Source organism: Euprymna scolopes, chromosome 36, assembly GCF_053919585.1.
Source record: "Euprymna scolopes isolate OS-2025 chromosome 36, ASM5391958v1, whole genome shotgun sequence".
Lineage (NCBI taxonomy): Eukaryota > Metazoa > Mollusca > Cephalopoda > Sepiida > Sepiolidae > Euprymna > Euprymna scolopes.
Genome location: NC_136517.1, coordinates 74,406,367 through 74,433,133, shown reverse-complemented (window position 1 = coordinate 74,433,133; position 26,767 = coordinate 74,406,367). Strand labels below are relative to the sequence as shown.

The following is a 26,767-nucleotide window of genomic DNA, read 5'->3' as shown; positions in this document are numbered from 1 at the left end:
TCTTTTCTTTTTTTTTTTTTTTGCATAGGCATCAACACTTATGAAGGCCCAGAGGCCACTTGAGGATAAGGGTTAAGAGTGTATAGTAGTCAACTGGACAATATAGTAATCATTAGTAATGGAAATTCGGTAAATTTGTTAATTTAAATGGAACGGCTCATCAAGAATTTGTTTACGTTGGACTTGAAGACAACCATATTGTAATCAGCTGTAAAGCAGGAAAACGGGAGACAGATTCACAGGTGTGCAGTTCTAAGGAAGAAACTTTGTTCATGGAATCTACGTTTAGGTTTAGGCACAGGTAAAGAGTGGGGGGATTATTGATAGTGTTTTCAACTAGACGAGTGTTTCTTGTGAAATTTTGGCAAGGGTGGACCATAAATTGAAGCTCAGTCGAGCACCACGTGCCATGAAAATAACGATAAAGCAAAGACAAACTCGCAATATCTCTTCTGTGAGAAAGAGGTTACAGGGAAAAGAAAAGGACATCTTCTACCAGGCTACGAAGTCTATATTGAATTCTATCAAGGCAGAGTAAGTCCTTTATAGCAGCTCCTGCCCAGATGTGACAACAGAACTCCAACCTTTGGACGTACCTGGCTCTTATATAGAAAGAGAATTGCATCTGCAGTGAGATATCTACTGGATCGATAGAAGGATCCCACCATTTTTCCAGCGGCCTTGGCAACAGATTTGATGTATGTGTTCCATTTCAGATCAGGAGTAAAGGTCAAGCTCAGAAACTTGTCAAAACATGTGGCCTCCTCAAGATGAGAGCCATTCATTTCAATTGATGCCAAATGGGGATCAGAGCGTTGATGATGTAAAGATAAAAGCTTGGTTTTAGATGCATTAAAAGTAACCAGTCACTCCTTTCCCCATTGTACCACATGCTCAAGATCAGAGAAGCGAGAATTGAAGAGAACTTGGTCATTTACGATCTTAGATGTGCTACCATAGATAGTAGTGTCATCAGCATAAATGTCTACGAATGATGTAAGGATGTAATTTGGAAGATCATTAATGTAGATCAGGAAGAGAGTTGGGCCTAGCATGGACTCCTGAGGGACTCCAGCATTAATACTACTCTTATGAACCTATCAGAAAGAAATGATTTAATAATTGAGAAGACATTTCCAGCTATACCGTAGCTGGAGATCTTATGAAGTAAACCTTTATGCCATACCCTATCAAAGGCCTTTGATATGTCAAGAGCAATTTTGTCCTAGAAAGGTTGCCTCCATCGAGAGATTTGCTAATCCTATGAGATATAACTGTAAGCACATCTGCTGCAGATCTAGCAGAACGGAAACCATATGTGTGTCACTAAGAAGGTTATTTTTGCTGAGATGGTTGATTACTTCTCTATTTAACGCAGATTCCAGCAACTTACTCATGACGCACAGGAGACTTATTGGCCTGTACTGAGAGGGAGATGGTCGATCACCTGAATTCTTAAATACAGGGCATACTCTATTTAATAATTGTTCCCTCCTTTTTTCTTTTTTTTAAACGTGATTTTAGCTCTGTTGAGCGAGCTTGAAAACCGGTCAGCTGACGTTATCATTTTTTATTTTTTTAATTTTCAAATCTAAAATACAGAATAATTTCTAGCAGGTTTAAAATTAGTCTTTACATAGCAATCTATCTATATATCTATAAAAGTGAAAGTGTCTGTCTGTCTATCTCTGTCTGTGTACATTTCCCTACACAATAACTCTGTCAATTTTCAGCCTACAGACTCGAAATTTGATATACAGGATACTGAGATTTGGGAAAATCTTTGCAATCCGTTTTCGGTCATAAATTTGGCTGTTAAGGGGTCAAAGTTCAACGATTTGACCTTTCAAAACTCTACCAAACTCCTCCGCCAATATTGGGTCTAAACACTTGAAATTTTAAATAGAGGTTCCTTGGACATGGATCTAACTTAATAACTTGATTTGAGCCCAAAACAATAAATGTTAAGGGGTCATAATAGGGGTCAAAGTTTTAAAAAATTGACTTCTGCGGTCTTTACCAAATTATACAGAAAATTTCTGATCTAAACATTTGAAATTTTACATAAAGGGTATTCAGAGATAGGGCAAGCTTTTTAATCGGTTTGGTTCGAAAATTTGAGCTACCAATATATAAATGTATGTATGCATGTTTGCATGTCTGCCTACAGCTTTCGACAGAGGCGACGGATTTTCACAAGATCAGTATCGTTTTGAAGCTCGACTTTTCAGACGACAAATACCGAAAAATTGGCTAAAAAGATTAATTTTTTTCACCCTGAACTGGGCACTTTTCTACAGGGAGTGGTCGCTATTTTCGAAAATCATCCTCTCTTTTTGATCCCCTCTTTTTGATTGTCTAGCCTTAATTTAAACCTGCGTCACTTCCGGTTTGGCGGTGGTCGTAACAGCAAAGACGTCACATATTTTTCCCATTCTTTCCCTCCTTTGCGGTACGAGTTCAAGCCTGCCTTCCTACTAGCACTTTTTTTTGTTTTGTTTTTTTGCTCAACACACACCTCCAAACACTTGGGCAACGCCAGGCACTCATGCTAGTATATAATTCCTTTGCTAACTGTGGTTCTGGATATAACCATAAAATATATCCGATGGTGAGGCCCCAACTTGTGGGCTTTGGGGAGAGTGGAGCTACCCTTTAATTGTCATTGCTCCCAGGTCCACTCTGACCCAGAGTGGAAGTAACTGTTAGGGCCTCAACTATGGGTTAAATAGAAACCGACTTGAAAAAAAATATATATTCTATTAAAAACTTTTTCTTCAAAATCACTGGATTCGGCATTAAATGAACTAAAAAGGGTTGATATGCCGTAAAACAAAAACAACGAACCTTTGCTGTTTTCTTTCACAAAAAAGCTAAAGTTTTTAAACTCCATGGAATAAGAACATAATTCACTTTATCTCTTGTATTCCTTGTTTTATGAACAATAAATATTGTAAATCATAATTTGCATAATTTTAACATCCCTCATATAATTAATTAATAATTAATATTTATTTATAAATAATTTACTAATAACTAATATTTTTTTCTAAAAATATAATATATATATATATATATATATAATATTTTAGAAATAAATATTAATTGTTTTTGCCGAATACTATTTATATCAGTTTCAATAATTTCAACACAACAAAAACTAATGTGCAAGCGTTTCTAAAACAATTTGAAATATTTTTGTATATCGCTTTAGATGATTTTAGATGATTTAAAAAATTAAAAATCTTAATTATATATATATATATATATATATGTATGTATATATATATATATATATATATATATATATATATATATATATATATATATATGAGAACGATATTGTAGTTTTCTTGAAGCATTGTGTGTAGTGTGTAAGACATTAAATTTTGAAAACAATGTAATTTGAATTTAGTTACTATCGAAGTATTTAATAGTTAATATTCTATGTTTGATATTATTAAATAATGGTTATAATATTTTACCAGTCATAATTATATCATTATGATGTGTTTTTATTTATTGCTTTTTGTCTTATTTTTAACCATGAGCGTTTATATATATACATATATATATATATATATATATATATATATATATACATACATATATGTGTGTGTGTGTGTGTGTGTGTGTGTGTGTGTGTGTGTGTGTGTGTGTGTGTGTGTGTGTGTGTATGAAAGTGAATCACTTTGTACCTGTAAAAATATTAATGAACGTCCTTTAGAAGGTCTTATTTCAGGCATAGTATATAAATGCGAAGTTATTGAAAATAACAGTACCAGAGAATACTTAGGATCTATGGAATATGAGTTCAAGAACAGATTCTGTAGTCACATAAGATTATATTAAATACCTAGTGTAAATACTAACATGAAAACTTCTTTAGGTAAATGAGTAAGAAAATAAAATACAAATAGCATTGAATGCAAATTGATATGATCTATTTTAGGAAATGCTAGAAAATGCATGCCAAATAAATCTCTATCCCAGCAAAACTATGATCGGTTTCTTAGTGTAAATCGATTTGTATATACTATATTTTAGTGAAAAATGTTTAAAGGTAGGAGTTTATAAAGTAAGAAGGATCAAAATATAATAATTAGCATGATTGGTACTACATCTTTAATTTTCACAGTTAAAATTCAGTAGCAAGCGAGAAAAAGTGCTCGACCCAAGAGACAGTCTTATATAGTCGTCTACAAACATACTTTTTTGCTGTATTGTATTATATATATATATATATATATATATATATATATATATATATATATATATATATATATATATATATATATAATTTAAAGGAGATTAGAACAATAGTCTAAAGAGCTGGGTGTATTTTAATGTAACAGTGAAATTACTAGTTTAATTAAAATACAGGAAAGAGAAAGTGCTCGTTGTAATTTAGATATATAATAAGCTCGATAGGTAAATGTCCTAGAGCTAATTCAATATTAAGTAATGTGATTGATAATTTAAAATTTAAAAATCAAATTATAATTAAATTAAAAATCCGTTTCATAAGAAGGAACAACAACAACAAAATCAACTATCTGTACGATCGTTTCGGAAAACAATGCTTTTTATTGTGGTATACATCAAGTTACGTACAATAATTACATATAGTTTTTTAATAAGCAAGGTCTCCTCGTCAGCAAATTTTGAAGGGTTTTTATTGAATTTAAAAGACACCATAAATAAACCTAGCATTAAAAGTAAGGCAGATGAATCTGAAAAAAATTGAAATAAAAGGTCTGGATTTAAAATTTATAAGCAAATTAATATGGGTTAGAGATATAAAATAAATAGAGTAAAATATAGATTTGAATTTACATTATTTGCTTTAAAAATATATAGAGATATTTACCTTTTAATTTTTCGCTTTTTGAAATCAGGAACTATGGTTAAAATACTCATTTAGATGTTTGCTATAGCTTTTTATCTTATTGAATGATGAATTTTAAAAGGGGGGGGGGGGTCGCCCGTGCAATAAATTATTTCCGTTAACGTATTTTTGATTTAAAGACACTACGGTTTATATATGTTGTTTGTGCAATTACATGTTGTAAGGGGAGATAATTGTCATGTTTTCTTTACTTTATTTATTTAAATGGTGTAAGGGGGATAATTAGTCTGACTTAATTTATTAAAAAAAAAAAATTGTAATCTATTTTTACTAATAAGTAATTTTTAATGATTTAAGGTGGTTTATTATATATATATATATTAATTTATGAAAACATTTTATGGCTACAATCTAGACAGAGGTTCCTGCATTTAACCCTGTAGAGACTCATCAGACTAAAATGCCTTTTATCCTAATGATTGTATAATGATAGCCGAAGTAAATACTGAAAATGGATGCATAATACAGTATAGCACCTCATAACACTTTATGCAAATATATGAAATAATAATAATAATAATAATAATAATAATAATAATAATAATAATATATCTATTATGTGATTTTTAAAAAATTTTTTACTTCAGGTGAAGTCTATTTTAAATTCAGGAATCAAAGGTCTTGTTATCAAAACATTTGGTGCGGGAAATGCTCCAAATAATGAAGAATTCATTAACTTGTTGAAAGAAGCATCTGAAAAAGGATTGTTGATGATTAATGTCACTCAGTGTCAGAAAGGCTCAGTCGCACTCTACTATGCTGTCGCTGAGGTAAGTAATGCTTTTAAAGTTTCTTCAAAAATGAATATCTTGAAAACTGTCAAAACTCCATATAATATTCCTCTTAGTCTATACATCTGTCTGCCTGTCTCTCCATTCTACTTTTTCTCAGAAACTACTGATCCTATTTGAATGAAATTTTGTACGGACCTTTTTATGATAAGTACACCAAACTAAGTGTTATGGAATTAAATGCACGGTGAGAATTATTAAGGATTAATAGGAATTAGTATTCCATGAAAAAAATGAGCAGAAAAATAACCATAACCATCAATCATCAATTTTGCATAATATGCTTATTCTAAGTCAATAAGCTATAACTTTTGCCGTTTTTTACTAGGCTAAAATGTCTAGTATATATATATATATATATATATATATATATATATATATATATATATATATATATATATATATATATATGCGCATACACACACACTCCCCCCAGACACACACACACACACACACACATATATATATATATATATATATATATATATATATATATATATATATATATATATACATTCAAAAGAGTGTAGCCATCAACAATTGTAGGTTTTTTCAGACTTTTATCATTTTTTAATATTTTAAAATATTTTTATAACGCGTTTCAAGCCTTGTTCAGCTCTCTTCAGATATTTTTATATAAAGTTTTTTTAAGGTAATGTCTTTTTGGAAAACATTTTTCTCTGGCAACACTGATTGTTTTTTTCAGAGAAATGTCAGTCTCAGACTTTTTGTCACCAACAGTCGGTGAGCTGGTTAAAAATTTAATCAGTTAGAGTTAAGTTCATTTAGTGGGTGGAAGGGTTTGTGTTTATTTGAGACATATTTTCAAGTTTTTTTATTTTCTTTCTTTTTTGATGTGTGTGTATGTGTCAGTGTGTACTTGTGTATTAAGGCGAGGGTTGTGTGTTGTGCGTGTGTGAATGCGTGTGGGTCAAGATCTGTGATTTTTTTCACATGTGCGCTTGTGTGTGTGTGTGTGTGTGTGTGTGTGTGTGTGTGTGTGTGTGTGTGTGTGTGTGTGTGTGTGTGTGTGTGCCTGCATGTGCGCCCCCATGCCTGTGCATGTAAGATGGAGAAAGAAGCAGGATATCTAGATCGGTATAGGGTCGATTCCCAATCTAAATACACATACATACATGTATTACGTCACCCAAACACAAACACACTCACACACACACACACAAAAAATGGAAAATAGATGATATATACACATATACACACACATACACACACACATGCATAAATATACACACACATATATGTATATGCACACATGCACACATATATACATATACACATCTGCGTGCATGCATATGTACACACACAGACACACAGACACATGTATGTACATATATATAAAGAAATATAAATGCAGGAATATACATACATACACACACCCACACATACATAAACACACGTACTCACCCACACACATACATACGCACCTACACACCACACTGATATTGGTTAAAGTTGTCTTAATCTAGAAGGATTTTTTTAATGTGGGAAGAGTAGTGTGTTTTATTTCTAATTGTTTGTTTAGTTAAATTTTCACAGAGATAACCTCGTCCTACTTAACCAAAATAGCAAACTAACCAAATTTCTGTGTTGTTTGTGTTGTGTGTGGAGACGTATGTAAGGATTTGTTCTTTGTTTCGTTTTTTAGGGGTTCTCAAATCTTCTACTGGTATATTTATCGCTAGTTTGATCCCTTTGTCTATAAGTTGTGGTGGGTATTTTCTTTTTCTTAGATTCATTCGCCAACCCAAAAACCTAAAGCGCATTCTTACGTCATCCAAAATCAATCAAGACACAACGAAAGGAGTCATAAAATGCAACAAACAACGATGTGGAGTCTGCAACATAATATTAGAGGGAAACACATACACATTAATGAACCCCATACAAACATTCAAAATTAAAAAAGACCTAGACTGAACCTCAAAAAATGTGGTCTATGTAATAAAATGTGCAGCATGCGATAAATCCTACATAGGCACCACTAAAAACCTTAGTAGTAGAGTAGCCTTACATCGATCCAACATCAAAATCGCAGAAAATAGACACCTGCATGTGTCACAGCACATACACACATGTAGTAGAGGAAAATTTGAGATAATGCCCATTTTCCAAACTGACAACTACTTTTACCTACTAACACAGGAAAAAAAACTTCATAACAAAGTTCAATCCCGCTTTAAACATATCCCAATAACAATACACATAAATAGGCAAAACACAAAATACACTTAGCGCACGCATGCTTATGCAAATATTAATCACAAAACATTAAAAAAAACGATATTATAACTGAGAATTTCGGACGCTGATATAGTCTCTCTATTAAAAAAAATACATATTTTTAAAAACTTTTAAATAAAATTATTTAAGCAAACTTTTAATGGCAGAAACAAATATAAAATAACTGACTTGTTCGGATTTTTGCGAATGTTTTGCGGGTTTTTGCAACCAAGATTGATTTGTGTGTGTGTGTGTGTGTGTGTGTGTGTGTGTGTGTGTGTGTGTGTGTGTGTGTGTGTGTGTGTGTGTGTGTGTGTGTTTTAAATAAAATTTATTTATTGAAAATGCGATGTATGTCGGTGGTCAGTGAAAAAGAAATCCTTCTAGATGAAGGCAATTGTTAAGTATAATAAAATCACAAGTATAAGCAACAAGTATAAACAATCGAGATTTAAAAATATATTATTTTATTCGCATACGTTTTTATAACTTTTGTTTTTATAAAGATGAAATGTAGTATCACAAAACACTTGCTATTTGCTTACTTCTCCACAACGGAAAATTAAATGCAAGTAAGTTTAGCGTCCGAATTTCTCAGTTAATGTTTTGTAATTAATAAAGTCCATTCTTTTTATTTATTTTTATTATAATTATTGTTATTAGTTTTATTTTAAAAGTTCTGTGAATACTAATATATTCACAGGACGCATTCAGAAAGACACACATTTGAAATATATTTGGTTTAAATACCTTTGTTTTGTTACTTATATTAAAAAGTTTTGTGCAAATAGAAAAAAGTTTTTTTTAATCCTTAAAAGTTTTGTAAATATTTAATATTAAAGAAAATGTTTTGTAAATATATATTTTTTCTTTTAAATCTTAAAAAGTTTTGTAAATATATTTTAAAAAATCTTGCTCGCGAACATTCGACCATATCTGCTATTTGACGTGTTTACAAACAACCAACGGCAATGTCAAGATCAAACAACCGGTGTCACTTGAAATGTTCGCCAATCTTCATCTTCTGCTACAGGGTATCTAATCTTTACTTGGTCCATTGTTTGTACCATCACTTTTTTTCACTCGTCCAAGGTTTAACATTTGCACTTTTTTCTTGTCCTCTGGACAAGACTTTTGACTTGATTTTTAAAGACTTTTCTGTCTGAACTCAGCCGGCATTTTTCTCCTCATTTTCGTTACCTAGATGAAAATTTAACTGACGAAATAGGACCTTCATCTAGAGCCTCCTGATGTATCGCCATGATGGGTTGTTACATCCAAGTCCGACATTTTCAAACAACGACCTTTCACTCCCAAAGCGACCTTTCACTCGCAAAGCGACCTTTCACTCCCAAAGGCTAAGGCAGCAACTGCTTCTTTTCACTTTCATTTTCACTTAAATCGGCGAGCAAAAAATCACTCAACCAATCGTCAACAAAGAAACAGTCACGTGATATTAGTAGCAGTCTACAACTACTTGCATAGATGGGTGAGTTAAAGAAAGAAGAAAAGAAAGAGAGAAACAAGGGTAGATAGAAGAATTAAATTCTGACAATAGCCCAGTACACCCTAGTATTAATAAGAATGCAAAATAAATAGCATTTTTCTTTTGATTACAATATTATTTTTGCGTTTGTTGCGGACCAGGATATAATAATACCCTAACTCGCTACAAGAAAATAATGAAACGAATGGAACTGAAGGAAATAAAAACTCAATTGATGGATAAGATAAACGTCGTTTATTTACTGTTGAAAGAATGTTTTAGATATAACATGTGTTCATGTTCGCGCGTGTGTAACCAATGTTCGTTGCGGGACTGGTGCTGTAGAAAGAAAAGGAAATGTGTGCTCATCTGAAGTTCGGGTCACTATCGTTTGTTCGCGCATGGGAAGAGAAAGGAGTAACGTAGTGAAAATGAGAATGATAGTCCAGCGTGTAGACAAAGAAGAGGATAGAGGTTAAGCTGTACGCCATGTTAGCAGTCAGCTACGCGGTGGTGTTCTCAGGGACCAGTAATAGATAGAGAGAGAAAGAGTGAGAATGTGTACGTACGGTCTGTTAGCTTTTTGTCCCACATAGTAGTAAGTGGACGTGACGCACGCGGTCGGTCCGTAGACCGTCCAGCTCGAAAGCTGGGCCTAAAAAGGAGGAGCCGCTTATTGCTCTTTCTTTTATACTCGTTTCCGGAGTGTCTTTTGCGCATGTGTGGATTTCCATTGAAAGGAAGTAACGTCGTCCATCTGTGTGCGTATGTATGCGCGTGTGTGAGTACATGTGTGTACGTTAGCGTGTGTGTATATATACACGTGAATGTGAGTGTATGTACGCGAACGTGAATATATGTACGTGTGTGGACGTGGGCGCGTATGTTTGTGTGTGCGTATGTATATGACAAGTAATATAGCTTGAAATGTGAACACGTGTTTTTGTGTGAGACTAGAAAAGGTTCGCACAGGTTTGCCTGCACTGTTTTAATTCTTTGAACTTTTTGGATTATTTAGACAATTTGTGTTATTTCTTACTGGAAACGAATTTCATCTTTTACTTTCAGGGTCTGCATAAAGCCAAGGTAATTTCCGGTGGTGACATGACTCTTGAGGCTGCCATTACAAAACTTATGGTTGTCCTTGGTCAGGAAGACTTATCTATTGAAGACAAAAGAAAGGTTTGTTTCCAAAAGAAAAAAAAAAGAAAAGATTTTAAAACTTTTGTGTAAAAATAATTTCTTTAATCATGTACTGAGTTCTCTATTTTGAGCAAATCTAAGATCATAAAATTCTTTTACATCTTGCATTAAATGTCATAAGTTGCAGAAATTATTGTATTTCGAAATATCATATATCTGAATTACTTTTAAACATGGAGAATTTTGCATCAATAGTAAATAATGAATTCTTGTAGCGGTACGCCAGAGACATTAAAATAAATAACATTTCAGTTACGCACGTTTGCTGTATGCATCCATGCAAATTCTGTGGAGATAAAAAGTAAAACTTTGTCTTTTCATGAGGACATAAAACAGAGCATACCACGTGACAGAGGGTATCCACTTTCTGTCCAATCAGCGCATGAAGGAAAACACATTTCTCAAATCTTTTCTGACAGCTTCGCTGGAGCCACCACGTGATATAAAAGACCCTGAATGAAAATAAACTGCCTCTTTTTCTCTTTTCCAACAACATGGCGCGAACAGGTATGACTCGTCTAGAAGGATAAATATGATTTTGCTGCTCAAATTTACTTTTTCGAATCGAGCATTTAACCTATGTAAACTTTCTTATAGATAGAGCGTAAAACATTACCTAAACAAAAAAACTACAGATTTATTGTGACGTCATGGATATATGATCATGTTTGAAAACATGAATTCAAACAAAAGCAATGATAAAAAATAAATGGGTAATCATTGAAAATTATTGAAATAGTCCCAAAATAATTTATTTTCTTTTAACTCCGTATTGTGTGCAGTTCTTTCACAATTATATAATCCTCCTAGCTCAGCGAAAAATTTGTGACAGGAAGAAGCATACTTTTGCTAGTTTTAATAAATTTTATTTATTTTCTCTGATAGCTTTTTTATATATATGTATATGTATGTATGTATGTATATATGCATGTTTCTTATGTCAGGTCATGTCATGTGCTACTGGTACCATGTAACCCAGTACTACCTGCCTCATGGTCGGGTCACCGGCGACTAAACTGGTTCCCTCACCAGACTTGTTTGGTGAGGAGGGCGGCTAGTCTCCCGGAAGGATTAAAAACAAGACCTTCCAAAGGGCGAATGAACTCTTTTTCTGGGTCAACGGCCAACTAGCACCGTGTGTATTTGTGTGTGTGTATATGTGTATTGGGGTGGACAGGGCTCCCGTAAGCCGTGGTGGAGGCAACCTTTCTAGGAGAAGCAAATCTCTGATTTAAAAAACCAAAAAGCGAAAGACCATTACCCGCATTAAGCTGGTCTGCAGTTTAATTTGTTGCTTGCTATCTTGCTCTTGCTTGCTGCTGGATCTCAACATTTTGAACCGAGAGAGAGACTTAGCTGTCGTACAAAGCTAAGACTTTGTAACATCATATTTGTATAGATACTCCCTCAGGCATTTGGGCTCATGGATTTTAAATGTCTGAAGGAGTGGCACTCGTCTGACAAGACGTTGCAATCATCATATATATATATATATATATATATATATATATAAACATATATACATATGTATATGTATATATATGTATATATAAACATATATATATATATACATATATATATATACATATACATATACATATATACATGTATATATATACACATATATATACATGTATATATATACATGTATATATATACATATACAAATATATATATGCATACATATATATGTATATACATATACATATATATATACATGTGTATATTGTTACAAATATGTAAAAAAATATATAATTTGAGACAATAATTACTTTTAATATTATAAAAAAAAAAAAAAATTTTTAAAGTCGAGAGAGAAAATTCTGTTTTTATCGCGTTTTATATTGTCGTCTGCTCTCAGTGAATTTGTAAACATCCGGAAAAAGAAAAAGAGAGAGAGAGAGAGAACATACGAAAATACAGCGAGGGGACACCTATAAACTGTAAAGAAAGAGAGAGGGGGAGAGAGAAGATATGAAACTAGAGAGAAGGAAAGCCGCAGGCATCCGCCTCGCGTATTATTGAGCGAGTGACGCGAGAGAGATGCAGGTACATACAGTGAGAGAGGGGACGCCAAAGAGAGAGAGAAAGGTATACCATTAGAGAGAGGGAATGGAGCGGCGCAGGGTGGCGAGTCAGTGACGACATAGCAGCCGAGGAGGTGGGTAAGGGAAGCGACAGTGTTGGCGATGGTGACGACATTTGTAATGCTAACGACGGCGAAGAAATGAACGATATATTTTGACGACAGAGAAAACAAAAAAAAGGCGATAATGAGGAATGACGATGTATTCAATATAGACGAAGGAATGAAATTGTTTAAAAAGAAAGGAATGCGATAGAAATATTTAAAACCCGACGCTGAGTGAGTCTATTGTTTATTTTTCTCTCTATATCTCTCTCTCATATATGAAAACAATAACAAAAACAAAAACACAAAAAGGCTGTCCTTCCATTTTGGAGTTACAAGCAGACGACAGGATATGAACAGTTTTTTTTGTTTGTTTTTTTGCGCGGAAATTCTCTCTCGAATCTATTTCAAGTTTGTTTGTTCATCCAGTTACACATTCTCTTTTACTCTCGTTACAATATATTTTTATATATGTAAATAAAATTGTGTTAATTTTTCCATTGGCCTCGGTATTGTTACTTGGATGTGTTTTTCCTGTCTTGTGTTTATAAATGTCTTTCGAGAAAATGGATATATCCCTCCCGTATCTAAAAACCCGGGAAAACTAATTTCTTTTAAATATATTTTTTTTATATTTTGTGTTACGACTTTTACCCCTAGACATTCCGGGTCGTAACATAAATGGGGCCCTCGTCCGGGATTATCCTTCTCCAAAGACACTAGACAGTGGACACATTTAAAGTAACAAGAGGTGTTTAAAATAAAATAAAATAAAAAATTAAAAAAAGATGGCACTGGTTCAAGCATTCCTAGAGTCACCGTCATTTGAAGAACTGTGCAAGATGAAAAAAGATGACATATTATCGATAACGAGACAGTATGAGTTAAACTACAGACCGGGCATGCGGAAAGTCAAACTAATTGAGATAGTGACGGAACATTTGGTCGATAATGACCTAGTGGACGAGTCCGTGTTGCGGATTTTAACAGAGAGCAGACCTGAACCCCGTCAGGAAAGAAGGGAAGAATTCGACATCCCCAGAAATATTCGGCTCGTACCGACGTTCCACGAAGAAAATGTGGACGGGTATTTCCTACATTTTGAGAAAATAGCTTTGAGCGCTAAATGGCCCAGGGATGCATGGCCGATGCTGCTACAGACGGCGCTGAAAGGAAAAGCACAGGAAGTATATACCTCCCTATCTTTAGCAGATTGCACCGACTACGACCGCCTGAAACGTGCCATCCTCCATAGTTACGAGTTAGTGCCTGAGGCATATCGGCAACGATTTCGATCATGCCAAAAGGAAGAAGACCAGATGTACGTCGAATTCTTCCGTCAGAAAGAAACTCATTTCAATAGATGGACCTCGGCTAAAGATGCCACCTTTGATTACGAAAAACTCCGTCAAATGATCTTGATGGAGGAGTTCAAGAGCTGCCTCCCTAGTGAACTAAAATTATTCCTGGACGAGAGGCGGATCGACACAACATACGAAATGGCGATCCTTGCCGACGAGTACACCCTGATGCATGCATGCGAGGGAAATAAACCCCTAAAAACCCCCGGGAAAACTAATTTCTTTTGAATAATTTTTTTTATATTTTGTGTTACGACTTTTACCCCTATACATTCCGGGTCGTAACAATATATATATTTGTATATATATATATATATATATATATATATATATATATATATATATATATATATATATATATATATATATATATATATATATATGTACATGTATATATATATGTATATATATATATGTATATATATATATATGTACATGTATATATATATGTATATATATATGTACATGTATATATATATATGTATATATATATGTACATGTATATATATATATGTATATATATATGTACATGTATATATATATATGTATATATATATATGTATATGTATATGCATATGTATATATGTATGTATATATATGTATATATATACATATAAATGTATATATATACATATATATGTGTATATATATGCATATACATATATATATGTATATATATGTATGTATGTATATATATATGTGTGTATGTATGTAATATATATATATGTATGTATGTAATATATATATATGTATGTATGTAATATATATATGTATGTATGTAATATATATATGTATGTAATATATATATATATATATATATATATATATATATATATATATATATATATAATGTATGTATAGGATAAAAATTACTAACGGAACAGTAGTAGAAACTCGCCATGAAGCAAGCGAACAACAGAAGATGTTGTATTTGAGAGAAACAGCTTACCTTATAGGCTTGTATATACTGATGTTTTTTAACTGTTTTCTTTTCGGATAGAAAACAGCTAATAAATATCAGTATATACAAGCCTATAAATATATACATATATATGCATAAATATATATTTATATATACATATAAATATATATGTATATATACATATATATTTATATATAAATATATATGTATATATAAATATATATTTATATATAAATATATATGTATATATAAATATATATTTATATATAAATATATATGTATACATACATATATATATATATATACTAGCTGTACCCTGCCATGCATTGCAGTGGCTCAATTTGGTGTAATGGAAAAATCTAATAAAAAGAGAAAATGCATGTTTCTTATATTCTTAGTACAGCAATCCACTCCAAAAAGCAAAAACAAAAAGACGAAAATGAAAAAAAATGGTACTCTTGCAGAATTTGATCTGGATCCTTCGGAGTTTCTGTAAATAATGGTTTGGGCTCCATCAACAATCAGTGGATGAAGCCGAACGTAGCAAAAATATTGAAACGCTAATTTTTTTGTTTTGTCTTCGTTTTCTGTATACAAAATGTGAGTTAGTAATTAATATTTGGGTGATGGGGGTTACTATGCACAGATTCGAAAAAGCTGTCCAAAAACAAATAAATGAAAGCAAAGGTAAGGTAAGTTACGTTTCTACCTAACTGGATAATTGTTTTTGTTTTATGTAATGTAAAATGTTTAATTAGCTCGAAAAACAGAAATGGTCGCAGACTCTGTTGAATACGTTAAGTTTGGGAAAGTAAGTTGAAAACTAAAAACTATACAAAACAGTGTCAGAAACCCACCGAATATATGTTACCATGACATAGGCTGGCATAATCGGTGGGTTTCTGACAGTATTTTGTATAGTTTTTTTAGTTTTAATTCACTTTCTCAAACTTAATGCAATCAACAGTGTCCTCCACCATTTGTAGCTTTCAAATACACCGATAAACACTGTTTTGCAAGCCGATTAAACGTTACATTAAATTAAAAGGGTTTGTATTACTAAATACAGATACAAAGAAGTTGTCAAAAAATAAATATATAACAAATAAATGTTATCAAAGGCAAGAAAAGTAATGTTCTACCTAACTGGATAAGATTTTAGTGTTTTTATGTAATGTATAATGTTTAATCGGTTTAAAAACATTCAATGCATATCGGTATATTTGAAAAATACAAATGGTGGCAGACTGTATTGAACACGTTAAGTTCGGGGAAATTTTGAGAAAATGAGTTTAAACTAAAAAAACTATACAAAATACTGTTAAGAACTCACTCAATATATGTTACCGTGACATAGGCTGCCATATAATCGGTTGTTTTAAACTTTTGTTCGATACAGGTGACGACTTTTAAGTGTCCCTTTTAGTGATTACCTGGTTTGAGGATATTTGTACAACTAAACGGCAAATCTGCCCCAAAAACTCCGGTATTATTTTACTGTAAGGCCTGTTTCACGGTCGTATACAGGGTGACCCAGAAAAAACGAGCCCCACCCATAATTAGGCCCGTTTCTTAGTGTTTTGTCCGAATTAAATGAAACTTTAGTCATAACTAGTTTATTATATACATCAAAACACTTTGGCTTTTTTTTTCTCCGTTCTACAGCATATGTTCTAGATGGCCTCCATTTAGCTTTTGTTTTTTTCGAGGGTCACCCTGTATAGCGAAATATTTTATTGTAGATTTCAGTATGCTAAAACCAAATCTGCAACCCGTTTCCGTCGCAAAAAGAAATTTTTATATGAAGAAATTACTTTTTCGAAAAGTGGGTGATCACTTTTCAATGTAAATTTAACTGAGAATGAGCACCCACTTTCTGTATATATATATATATATATATATAAATTATATTTTATAAATGTAATTTATAATCTATTTCGAATTTAAAACTATAGAAAAATATAATAATGTTAATAAACTAGGGAAATCACTTAGGATAGATAAATACTCACTTCCCCAAACCTTGAAAGATTTGGGTTTTTAAAAAATAATTTTTAAACGTATTTCGAAATTTTTAAACGTGATTCGATATAATTAAAAATATATTTTTTAAAACTTTAAACGTATTTTTGGAAATTTTTAAATGTTCGATATAATTAAACGAATTTTTAAGTTTTTAACCGATACCAATACAGATTTTTAAGTTTTTATACATAAGGAAAGAGATTTTAAAATTAAATGGGGTTCAAATTAAAATCGATTCATATAAAAAAAACATTTTTTCGAAATTAGATCTTAAATTTAAATAATTCAAAGTTGAAAATTAGGTATTACATTACCCGATATATATATATATATATATATATATATATATATATATATATATATATATATATATATATATATATATATATATATATATATATAGATAGATAGATAGATAGATATAGATAGCTAAAAAAAAAAAAAGGGGGGGGGGATTAAACAAAACGAGATTTGAACGTGGATTCGCGAGGTATATATACTTCACACTTCCGGTTATAAGATAGACGAATATTGGCTGAAGAGAGCTTGATAAGGATACCTTAAACGGGCCTTATTATCGGGCTTGAAACCGACGGTACCAATGACCTGTCTCAACTAACAACTTTCTGTACACAAAATATATATATATATATATATATATATATATATATATATATATATATATATATATATATATATAAACTATGAGGGACATTCCAAAAGTAATACCTCCTATTTATTCCATTCATTGAATTCCTGGACAAAAGTGCATTGAGAATGGTGGTGACTATGTAGAAAAATGTATTCTCATCTGGGGAAGCAGAGATTTTAGTTGGTCAACCGTTGTGTTCTTTATTTCTTCAGGAAGATTAGTTTTTAAAAAAATTTTCAGCCAGAATTTGATTTGCTGTTTTGTCCCACTTTTCAAAATTTGAGTAGTGGCAGCAAAATAGCAACACCTTCTTTTGAACAACAGTCAATGGCCGGGCTTTTAAACTCTTTACTTTCTTAATTTTTCAATGAAGAAAAGGTACTTGTGCAGTTTACATGCCATACTGAAATAATAATGTTATTTAGAAAGCCAATCTTTATCTGGGGAGGAAGAGGTTTTTAACTATTTTGTACATTCACCTAACAATTTAATAAACATAAGATAAAGTAAAAAAAAAATTTAATAGATAAAAGATAGTTTGTCAATTGTTGGCTGCTATGATTTTATTGGCTTAGCATTTTGGCACCTTCCAGTGGTTTACTTAAACTATCCGAAATATGCCGATCACAATGTGATCCCTATTCTGCATAAATACCCAGAATTCAGTTGCACTTGAATAAAAATAATAAAAAAATGTATCATTTCTTTTGTGTATTCTTGGATCCACCATTAATTTGAGGTTTTCATTTTTCCTTTCTTCAGTTAATGGGTGAAAACCTTCGAGGAGAAATCACTCTCATACCTAAAGTGGAAACGGCGCTCAACTCGGACATTATTGTTAAGTTAGCCGATACATTAAAGCTTAGTACATCCGAAGTAAGTTTTGATTTTTTTTGTAATTTTCAAAAAATTAATTGCATGATGTTTTCACTGATTTACGTTTTTTTTTTTTTTTATTCCTTCATTAACAGAATGGCATTTCTTGAACTCATGTATAAAAAATAACTTAATCTCTTAAAAGAGTCTGGTGTTACCAGATATATCTGTTTTAAGATACTATCTTTCTAACCAAAAATGCACCAAATAATGATGTTATTATTTTTTCCTTTCTCTTTGCAAAACTTAATCATGTTCTACAAAGTCAGAAATAAAAATAATTTTTCCCCCAAAACTGATATTCAGTATAAATAAATAAACCGAAAAGGGTTGATACGCTGCAAAACAAAACAATCAAACCAAACACCATGAATAAATATTTGAAGATATAAAGAACTTTAAACATTAAAACTTTTTCTAACATTATTTGATTCAGATTTAAATAACATGTAAAAGGGTTGATATGCCGTAAACCAAAACAATCAAATCAAATCCTATGATATTTAAAGTTATAAAGAACTTGAATCATAAAACCTCTTTTCCAAAATTGCTGGATCCTCCATTAAATAATCCCCAAAAGGCTTGATATGCAATAAAACATTTGATGCCAAATAAATGAATTTCAAGCTCTAAAAAGTTTGAATGCAGACTCCTAAGGAGACGTGGCAGTAGGGGTCCACATTAACCGTTTCATACACGATTTTTTACAGAAATTCTACACACTTGATCTGATTTGTTTTGGAACTAAACTCTGAAAAGGCTCCTGACGACTAAAAATGCAGGCAAAATGAATTCCACAATGTGTTTGTCTCGCAAAAAAACAAACAAATATAATTGATCAAATCAAAATTTATAATTTATAACAATTTTTCTATCTGTTGTCATCAATATATGAAACAGTTACGTGAGTTGAGATGTTGGATTTGCACTTGTTTTTTAAAGACTTTTCATGTTGGAGATGTAAATATATAGATGTTAGTAGAGTAGTTCCTTTGTTATTTGTTTTTATTCTACTTATATTTTTTGTTAATTTTAGTTTTTGATTTTATATATTTAGATTGTTATAAAATATTCAATAAAATTTAAACAATGATTTAAATTTTATTGAATATTTTATAACAATCGCATTTTCATGTTTTCATTTTTTATTTACTTAAAACATCTTGAATTTTTGCCATGCTTGGTATAATTCCAGTTTTATTTTTAATTTTTGTTTTCATTTTTTATTTACTTACAATTTTATTTACTTAAAACATCTTGAATTCTTGCCATGTTTGGTATAATTCCAGTTTTTTTTTTAAATTTTGTTTTCATTTTTTATTTACTTACAATTTTATTTACTTAAAACATCTTGAATTTTTTCCATGCTTGGTATAATTCCAGTTTTTTTATTTTTATTTTTGTTTTCATTTTTTATGAAATAATTAAAAGATAATTTTTCTAATGTTCTTGCTTAAAAATTATAATTTAATGAATATTTTTTATTATAGATTTTATCTTTCTATTTAATTCTTCTCCCATTTTATTAAACTCAAATATATTGCAACAATTATTGCAATCGATATTATCTCCTTTTTTTAACACTAATTTATTAATGCATCATAAAAAATGTAAATCAAAACTGAAATTAATTTATGACAACAAAAATTGAATAAATGAAAATCTTTTATAGAATTCACACGTGAAAATCAAACAGACCATTCGTAGATATCGCACTCATTGATTGTTGTAGCCTTACAAGCTAATAATAGATAAACAAACACGGTATAATTAACAAAAAGTGGGTTAGCAAAATCATATAACAGAAGTACACATCATGATTCTGGGGCCATAGCTGCCACAAATTGCAGTATTTACTTCATTCCCATCACAGGAAGATGTAACACAAAGTCAGAAGGGGGAGTGGAAATCCATCCAGTGCTTCTAAAGAAGGAGTACTCTGGCCTATTAAAAATTGCCCTGTCAACATTTCCCAATCAGAACCCCTCAGGCTATAAGCAATAAACTTAGTTTGGATTAATCCGACTACTGTTTTCACCTTGAGTGCTATTTTCACAATGTTTTGACCGATGTAATTTCTGACATTTTTCATGCGTATCTTGTTGAATTCTGGAATCTTTCTGTGGAGTTCAAGAATCTTTATGGAATTTTGAATGAGAGCATGCTACCCCCGTGGGTTAAATAAAGGGTTCCATTTGAAATCTTGTACAGATTTCTGAGCTTGATAAGATACACTTGCAGAAGGTCAGAAACGAAAAGTTGTGAAAATAACACTCAAGATGAGAAAAATAATCTGAAGCCCCACCGAAATGTTTTCCAGTTTGCCGTTATTTCATATGAATTCACATATTAAATGCTTATATATTTATTTAATGTATATATATTTATTTAATGTATATATATTTATTTAATGTTATATATTTATTTAATGTATATATATTTATTTAATGTTATATATTTATTTAATGTTATATATTTATTTAATGCATATATATTTATTTAATGTATATATATTTATTTAATGTTATATATTTAATGTATATATATTTATTTAATATATATATATATATATTTATTTAATGTATATATATTTATTTCATTTTTATATATTTATTTAATTTTTATATATATTTATTTAATGTATATATATTTATTTAATGTTATATATTTATTTAATGTTATATATTTATTTAATGTATATATATTTATTTAATGTATATATATGTATTTAATGTTATATATTTATTTAATGTATATATATTTATTTATTTATTTCATATGAATTCACATATTAAATGCTTATACATTTATTTAATGTATATATATTTATTTAATGTTATATATTTATTTAATGTATATATATTTATTTAATGTTATATATTTAATGTATATATATTTATTTAATATATATATATATTTATTTAATGTATATATATTTATTTAATTTTTATATATTTATTTAATTTTTATATATATTTATTTAATGTATATATATTTATTTAATGTATATATATTTATTTAATGTTATATATTTATTTAATGTTATATATTTATTTAATGTATATATATTTATTTAATGTATATATATTTATTTAATGTTATATATTTATTTAATGTATATATATTTATTTATTTATTTCATATGAATTCACATATAAAATGCTTATATATTTATATAATTTTTTTTATATTTATTAATTTTTAAATATTGATTTAATGTATATATTTATTTTATGTTTATATCTATTTAATGTTTATATATTTATTAAATATTTATGTATTTATTTAATTTTTATATATTAATTTATTGTTATATATTTATTTAATTTTTATATATCTATTTAATGTTTATATACTTATTTAATTTTTATATATTTATTTAATTTTTATATATTTATTTAATGCTTATATATTTATTTAATATTTATATATTTATTTAATTTTTATATATTAATTTATTGTTATATATTTATTTAATTTTTATATATCTATTTAATGTTTATATATTTATTTAATTTTTATATATTTATTTAATGTTTATATATTTATTTAATATTTATATATTTATTTAATTTTTATATATCTATTCATGTTTATATATTTATTTAATTTTTATATATTTATTTAACTTTTATATATTTATTTAATGCTTATATATTTATTTAATATTTATATATGTATTTAATTTTTATATATTGATTTATTGTTATATATTTATCTAATTTTTATATATCTATTTAATGTTTATATATTTATTTAATTTTTATATATTCACTTAATGTTTATATATTTATTTAATATTTATATACGTATTTAATTTTTATATATTTATTTAATGTTTATATATTTATTTAATGCTTATACAGTTATTTAATGTTTATGCATTTATTTAATACTTATACATTTATTTAATGTTTATATATTAATTAAATTTTTATATATTTATTTAATTTTTATATGTATATTTAAATTTTATATATTTATTTAATGCTTACATATTTATTTAATGTTTATATATTTATTAACGTTATATATTTATTTAATTTTTATATATTTATTTAATTTTTATATATTTATTTTATTTTTATATATTTATTCAATGTTATATATTTAATTAATTTTTATATATTTATTTAGTTTTTATATATTTATTTAATTTTTATATATTTATTTAATTTTTATATATTTATTTAATTTTTATATATTTATTTAATTTTTATATATTTTTTTAATTTTTATATATTTATTTAATTTTTATATATTTATTTTATTTTTATATATTTATTCAATGTTATATATTTAATGAATTTTTATATATTTATTTAGTTTTTATATATTTATTTAATTTTTATATATTTATTTAATTTTTATATATTTATTTAATTTTTATATATTTATTTAATTTTTATATATTTATTTAATTTTTATATATTTATTTAATTTTTATATATTTATTCAATGTTATATATTTAATTAATTTTTATATATTTATTTAATTTTTATATATTTATTTAATTTTTATATATTTATTTAATTTTTATATATTTATTTAATTTTTATATATTTATTCAATGTTATATATTTATTTAGTTTTTATATATTTATTTAATTTTATATACTCATTTAATTTTATATATTTATTTAATGATTATATATTTATTTAATTTTTATATATTTGTTTAATGTTATATATTTATTTTATGTTCATATATTTATTTAATTTTATATATTTATTTAATGTTATATATTTATTTAATTTTATATATTTATTTAATTTTTATATATTTATTTAATTTTATATATTTATTTAATTTTTATATATTTGTTTAATGTAATATATTTATTTAATGTTCATATATTTATTTAATTTTATATGTTTATTTTAATTTTTATATATTTATTTAATGCTTATATATTTATTACAGGAAATTAATTCTTTAATATTTATAATATTATTTAATTTTTATATTATTATTTAATGCTTATATATTATTTAATGTTTATACATTTTTTAAATATTTATATATTTATTTAATATTTATATATTTATTTAATTTTTATATATTCATTTTATGTTATATATTCATTTAATCTTTTATATTTATTTAATTTTTATATATTTATTTAATGCTTATATATTTATTCCAGGAAATTACCAAACTTCGGGATATTATTTTTCCAAACTTGATGTGTGACGCTGCCAAACTTGGTGACATAGAAACATTGGAAAAGTTGAAAAAAATGGTAATCATCTATATTTAACTATTCCATATTTGATTAAATTTCATTTTGAATTTCTAAACTTGCGCTATTATTTTTTTTCAAAACTTATTCATCATATATCAGAATTGAACACAATAATGTAGAAATATAACATTAAATGAACGAAATAACACAATTATTTTTTACAAGTAAGATAAAAGTCAAATACGTCATCGGATGGAGTACTGTGTCCACATTTGAATCGGTGCTGCTCACAGCACCGATTCCTACCTTGACAGAATACAAAACCGACTTTGAAATCTAGCAAGTGATGTCTCTACAGTCTCTTTCTAACAGAAATGACATTGCTCATGTTTCTCTACTCTATTTTTATTTTTATGGTAGGTGCTCGACATCATGGTCGTTTTCAAGTCCAATGTTAACAAATTCTTGTTGAATCATCCTCTTAAATGATCTAATTTAGACCAGTCTCACCCACTGCTACCAATTTCCACTGTACTCTTGACAAAATCATTCGGCCTCATCCTTGAATGGCCTACAGACCTTGATAAGCGGTAACTTGTTAATACATAAAAAAGAAGAAACAGTTAATGCACCAGTATTGGAATCATGTTTGTACTCATCCAAATATAGAAAAGGTTTAGTGTGTTGATATGGAAAGATGTAATCTAAATGAAGAAGTTCAAAAGTTTTTCATTTATCATCCTATGTTAGCATCAAAACGGCTTACTACCATTCAAATTAATAATACAACAGATTATTTTGAAATACTGTATATATAGTACAGAGGAAAGACCTTTAGAAGAGATATATGAATGTCTAATTTTCATAACTTTTTTTAAACAGTTCATAAAAAAATAATATTTGGTGTTATTTATTTGTAATTTTATTGTCCTATTTTAAAATCAATAATACAACATAGCATTTTGAAATACTTGGTATATCGTAGAGAACAAACGGCACAAAGATACAATTTTGAATTGTTCTGTAGTAGCAGCAGCGACATTTTGCAGTTTGAGATTTTGAAGACCTTTGGTTTGTAAATTTTGTGTTGATTAATTTTTTTTTTTTTTTGCATAGGCATCACCACTTATCAAGGTCAAGAGGCTAAGGATTAAATAGTGTACAGTAGAAATTGGACAATATAGTTACCGTTAGTAATGGATATTCAGTAAATTTGTTAACTTATATGGAACGGCTCATCAAGAATTTGTTTATGTTAGACTTGAAGACAACCATATTGTAGTCAGCTGGAAAGCAGAAAAACGGAAGACAATTCCATAGGCGTGCAGTTCTAAGAAAGAAGCTTTGCTCATGGAATCTACGCTTAGGTTTAGGCACAGATAAAGAGTGGGGGAAACTAGTGATAGTGTTTTCTGCTAGACAGGTGTTTCTTGTGAAAGTTTGGCGAGGGAGGACCATAGAATGGAGCTCAGCCGAGCACCTGCCATGAAAATAATGATAAAGCAGAGACAAACTCGCAACATCTCTTCTGTGAGAAAGAGGTTGCAGGGAAGAGAAAAGGACATCCCCCACAAGGCTATGAAGTCTATATTGAACTCTATCAAGGCAGGATAAGTCCTTTCTAGCAGCTCCTGCCCAGATGTGGCAACAGTACTCCATCTTTTGACGTACCTGGCTCTTATATAGATAGAGAATTGCATCAGCAGTGAGATTCTAGCAATCAAGTTCTTCAGGATTGCCTAATCAGATTTCATCTCTCTGTTGAGCAGAGCATATGACAAAGTTTATATAAAGGTTATCTGAACGGCAACTGGCTCTTTCTTAGTCAGCACACTGTATTGACAACAACTCCATTTCTAGCTCTTGCTACAGACAACACGTTTCTCTCTTGGGGTGCAACAAGATCAGCCTGGGCCTTTCGCCCTGTATTGATGAGGAGACAAAAAATCCAACATGGTTATCGCCAGACTAAAGGGTGGAACAATAAAAGTGTCACCCTAAACAAAACAACACTACAACTTTATTTAAAAACTTTTATTGAAAAAATCAATTCAGGTAATTTGATTATGTAGTAGAGGTCACATCTATTCAATGTAGGCAACTTCAACCAATCAACGTCTTGATATGGGCCCATTACTGGAAGCATGCTTTTTCCACAAGCACTGGCAGAAGCTCGGCAAATACTCAGCAAATGGTGGTGATCAGGTTGGCTTTGGTGTTATGGGAGGTCATATTGGTGATGTTCTCAATGTATGACCAAACAAAGTAGTCAACAGATCCAGGGCGGGTAGGAAGGGGACCAGTGAGAGAAGGGTACAAAGTTGTAGCACTCCTGAAGTCAAGCCTGGGTCTCTTTGGACTTGTGGTTTGGCGTTAAGTTCTGCTGCCACACTCATGGTTTAATAGCAGCCACCTGATTGCACCAGGGGATCACCACACTCTTCAGCCAATCCAGGTTCATCGGCTTAGAAGATGTGAAGTGGCGTGATGTGGCCTTCACTAGAAAACAACCACCAGATCATAATCGTGGCCGGAAAATTTGTTTCCATTACCCTGGGCACATCCTTGGTATTCGTGGCAATCTAGGGATACATTTTAGGGATGCTGACAATGGACCTGTTGTTATAACTTGGATCAGTAAAGAGCATAAGTTGTACAGCTGCACATCTCCGATCTCGTTCGTTAAACATTGTGTCACTTTCAGACATGATAGAAGAATTTATCACTCTTAGTATTTGTACACAAATGGCCAACTATAAGATGGAATCATGTCGTCTTTTTTAGGGTGACAATTTTATCGTTTCAACTGCAGCACTCATTTCTCTTCCCATATGACCATCTAACTTTTCATCTCTGTCCAAAGACATGAACTCATTTCTCTTCCTAAATGACCATCTAACTTTTCATCTCTGTCCATGGACATGAACTCATTTCTCTTCCCATATGACTATCTAACTTTTCATCTCTGTCCGTAGACATGAAC

At 29.4% G+C, this 26,767-nt stretch overlaps 1 protein-coding gene and 1 long non-coding RNA gene across 4 annotated transcripts in view; one reads left to right on the top strand and one right to left on the bottom strand.

Annotated features, from left to right (window-relative positions):
• The window catches only part of LOC145260605 (L-asparaginase 1-like), a 113,317-nt gene that overhangs the window by 69,907 nt on the left and 16,643 nt on the right, over nt 1-26,767 (top strand). For all 3 annotated transcript variants that reach the window (XR_013864339.1, XM_080118901.1, XM_080118899.1), the window contains 4 exons: nt 5,497-5,679; nt 10,496-10,609; nt 18,484-18,597; nt 23,746-23,841. Coding sequence is in view for 2 of the 3 variants with exons in the window: in XM_080118901.1 (XP_079975027.1) it covers nt 5,497-5,679; nt 10,496-10,609; nt 18,484-18,597; nt 23,746-23,841 (507 nt within the window). In the remaining variant the exon portion in view is untranslated. The remainder of the gene's footprint in view (nt 1-5,496; nt 5,680-10,495; nt 10,610-18,483; nt 18,598-23,745; nt 23,842-26,767) is intronic.
• On the bottom strand, nt 9,660-11,251 carry LOC145260606 (uncharacterized). Its single transcript, XR_013864340.1, has 2 exons — nt 10,974-11,251; nt 9,660-10,589 (listed from the first exon to the last, which is right to left on the bottom strand). It is a non-coding gene; the product is annotated as an uncharacterized LOC145260606 (long non-coding RNA).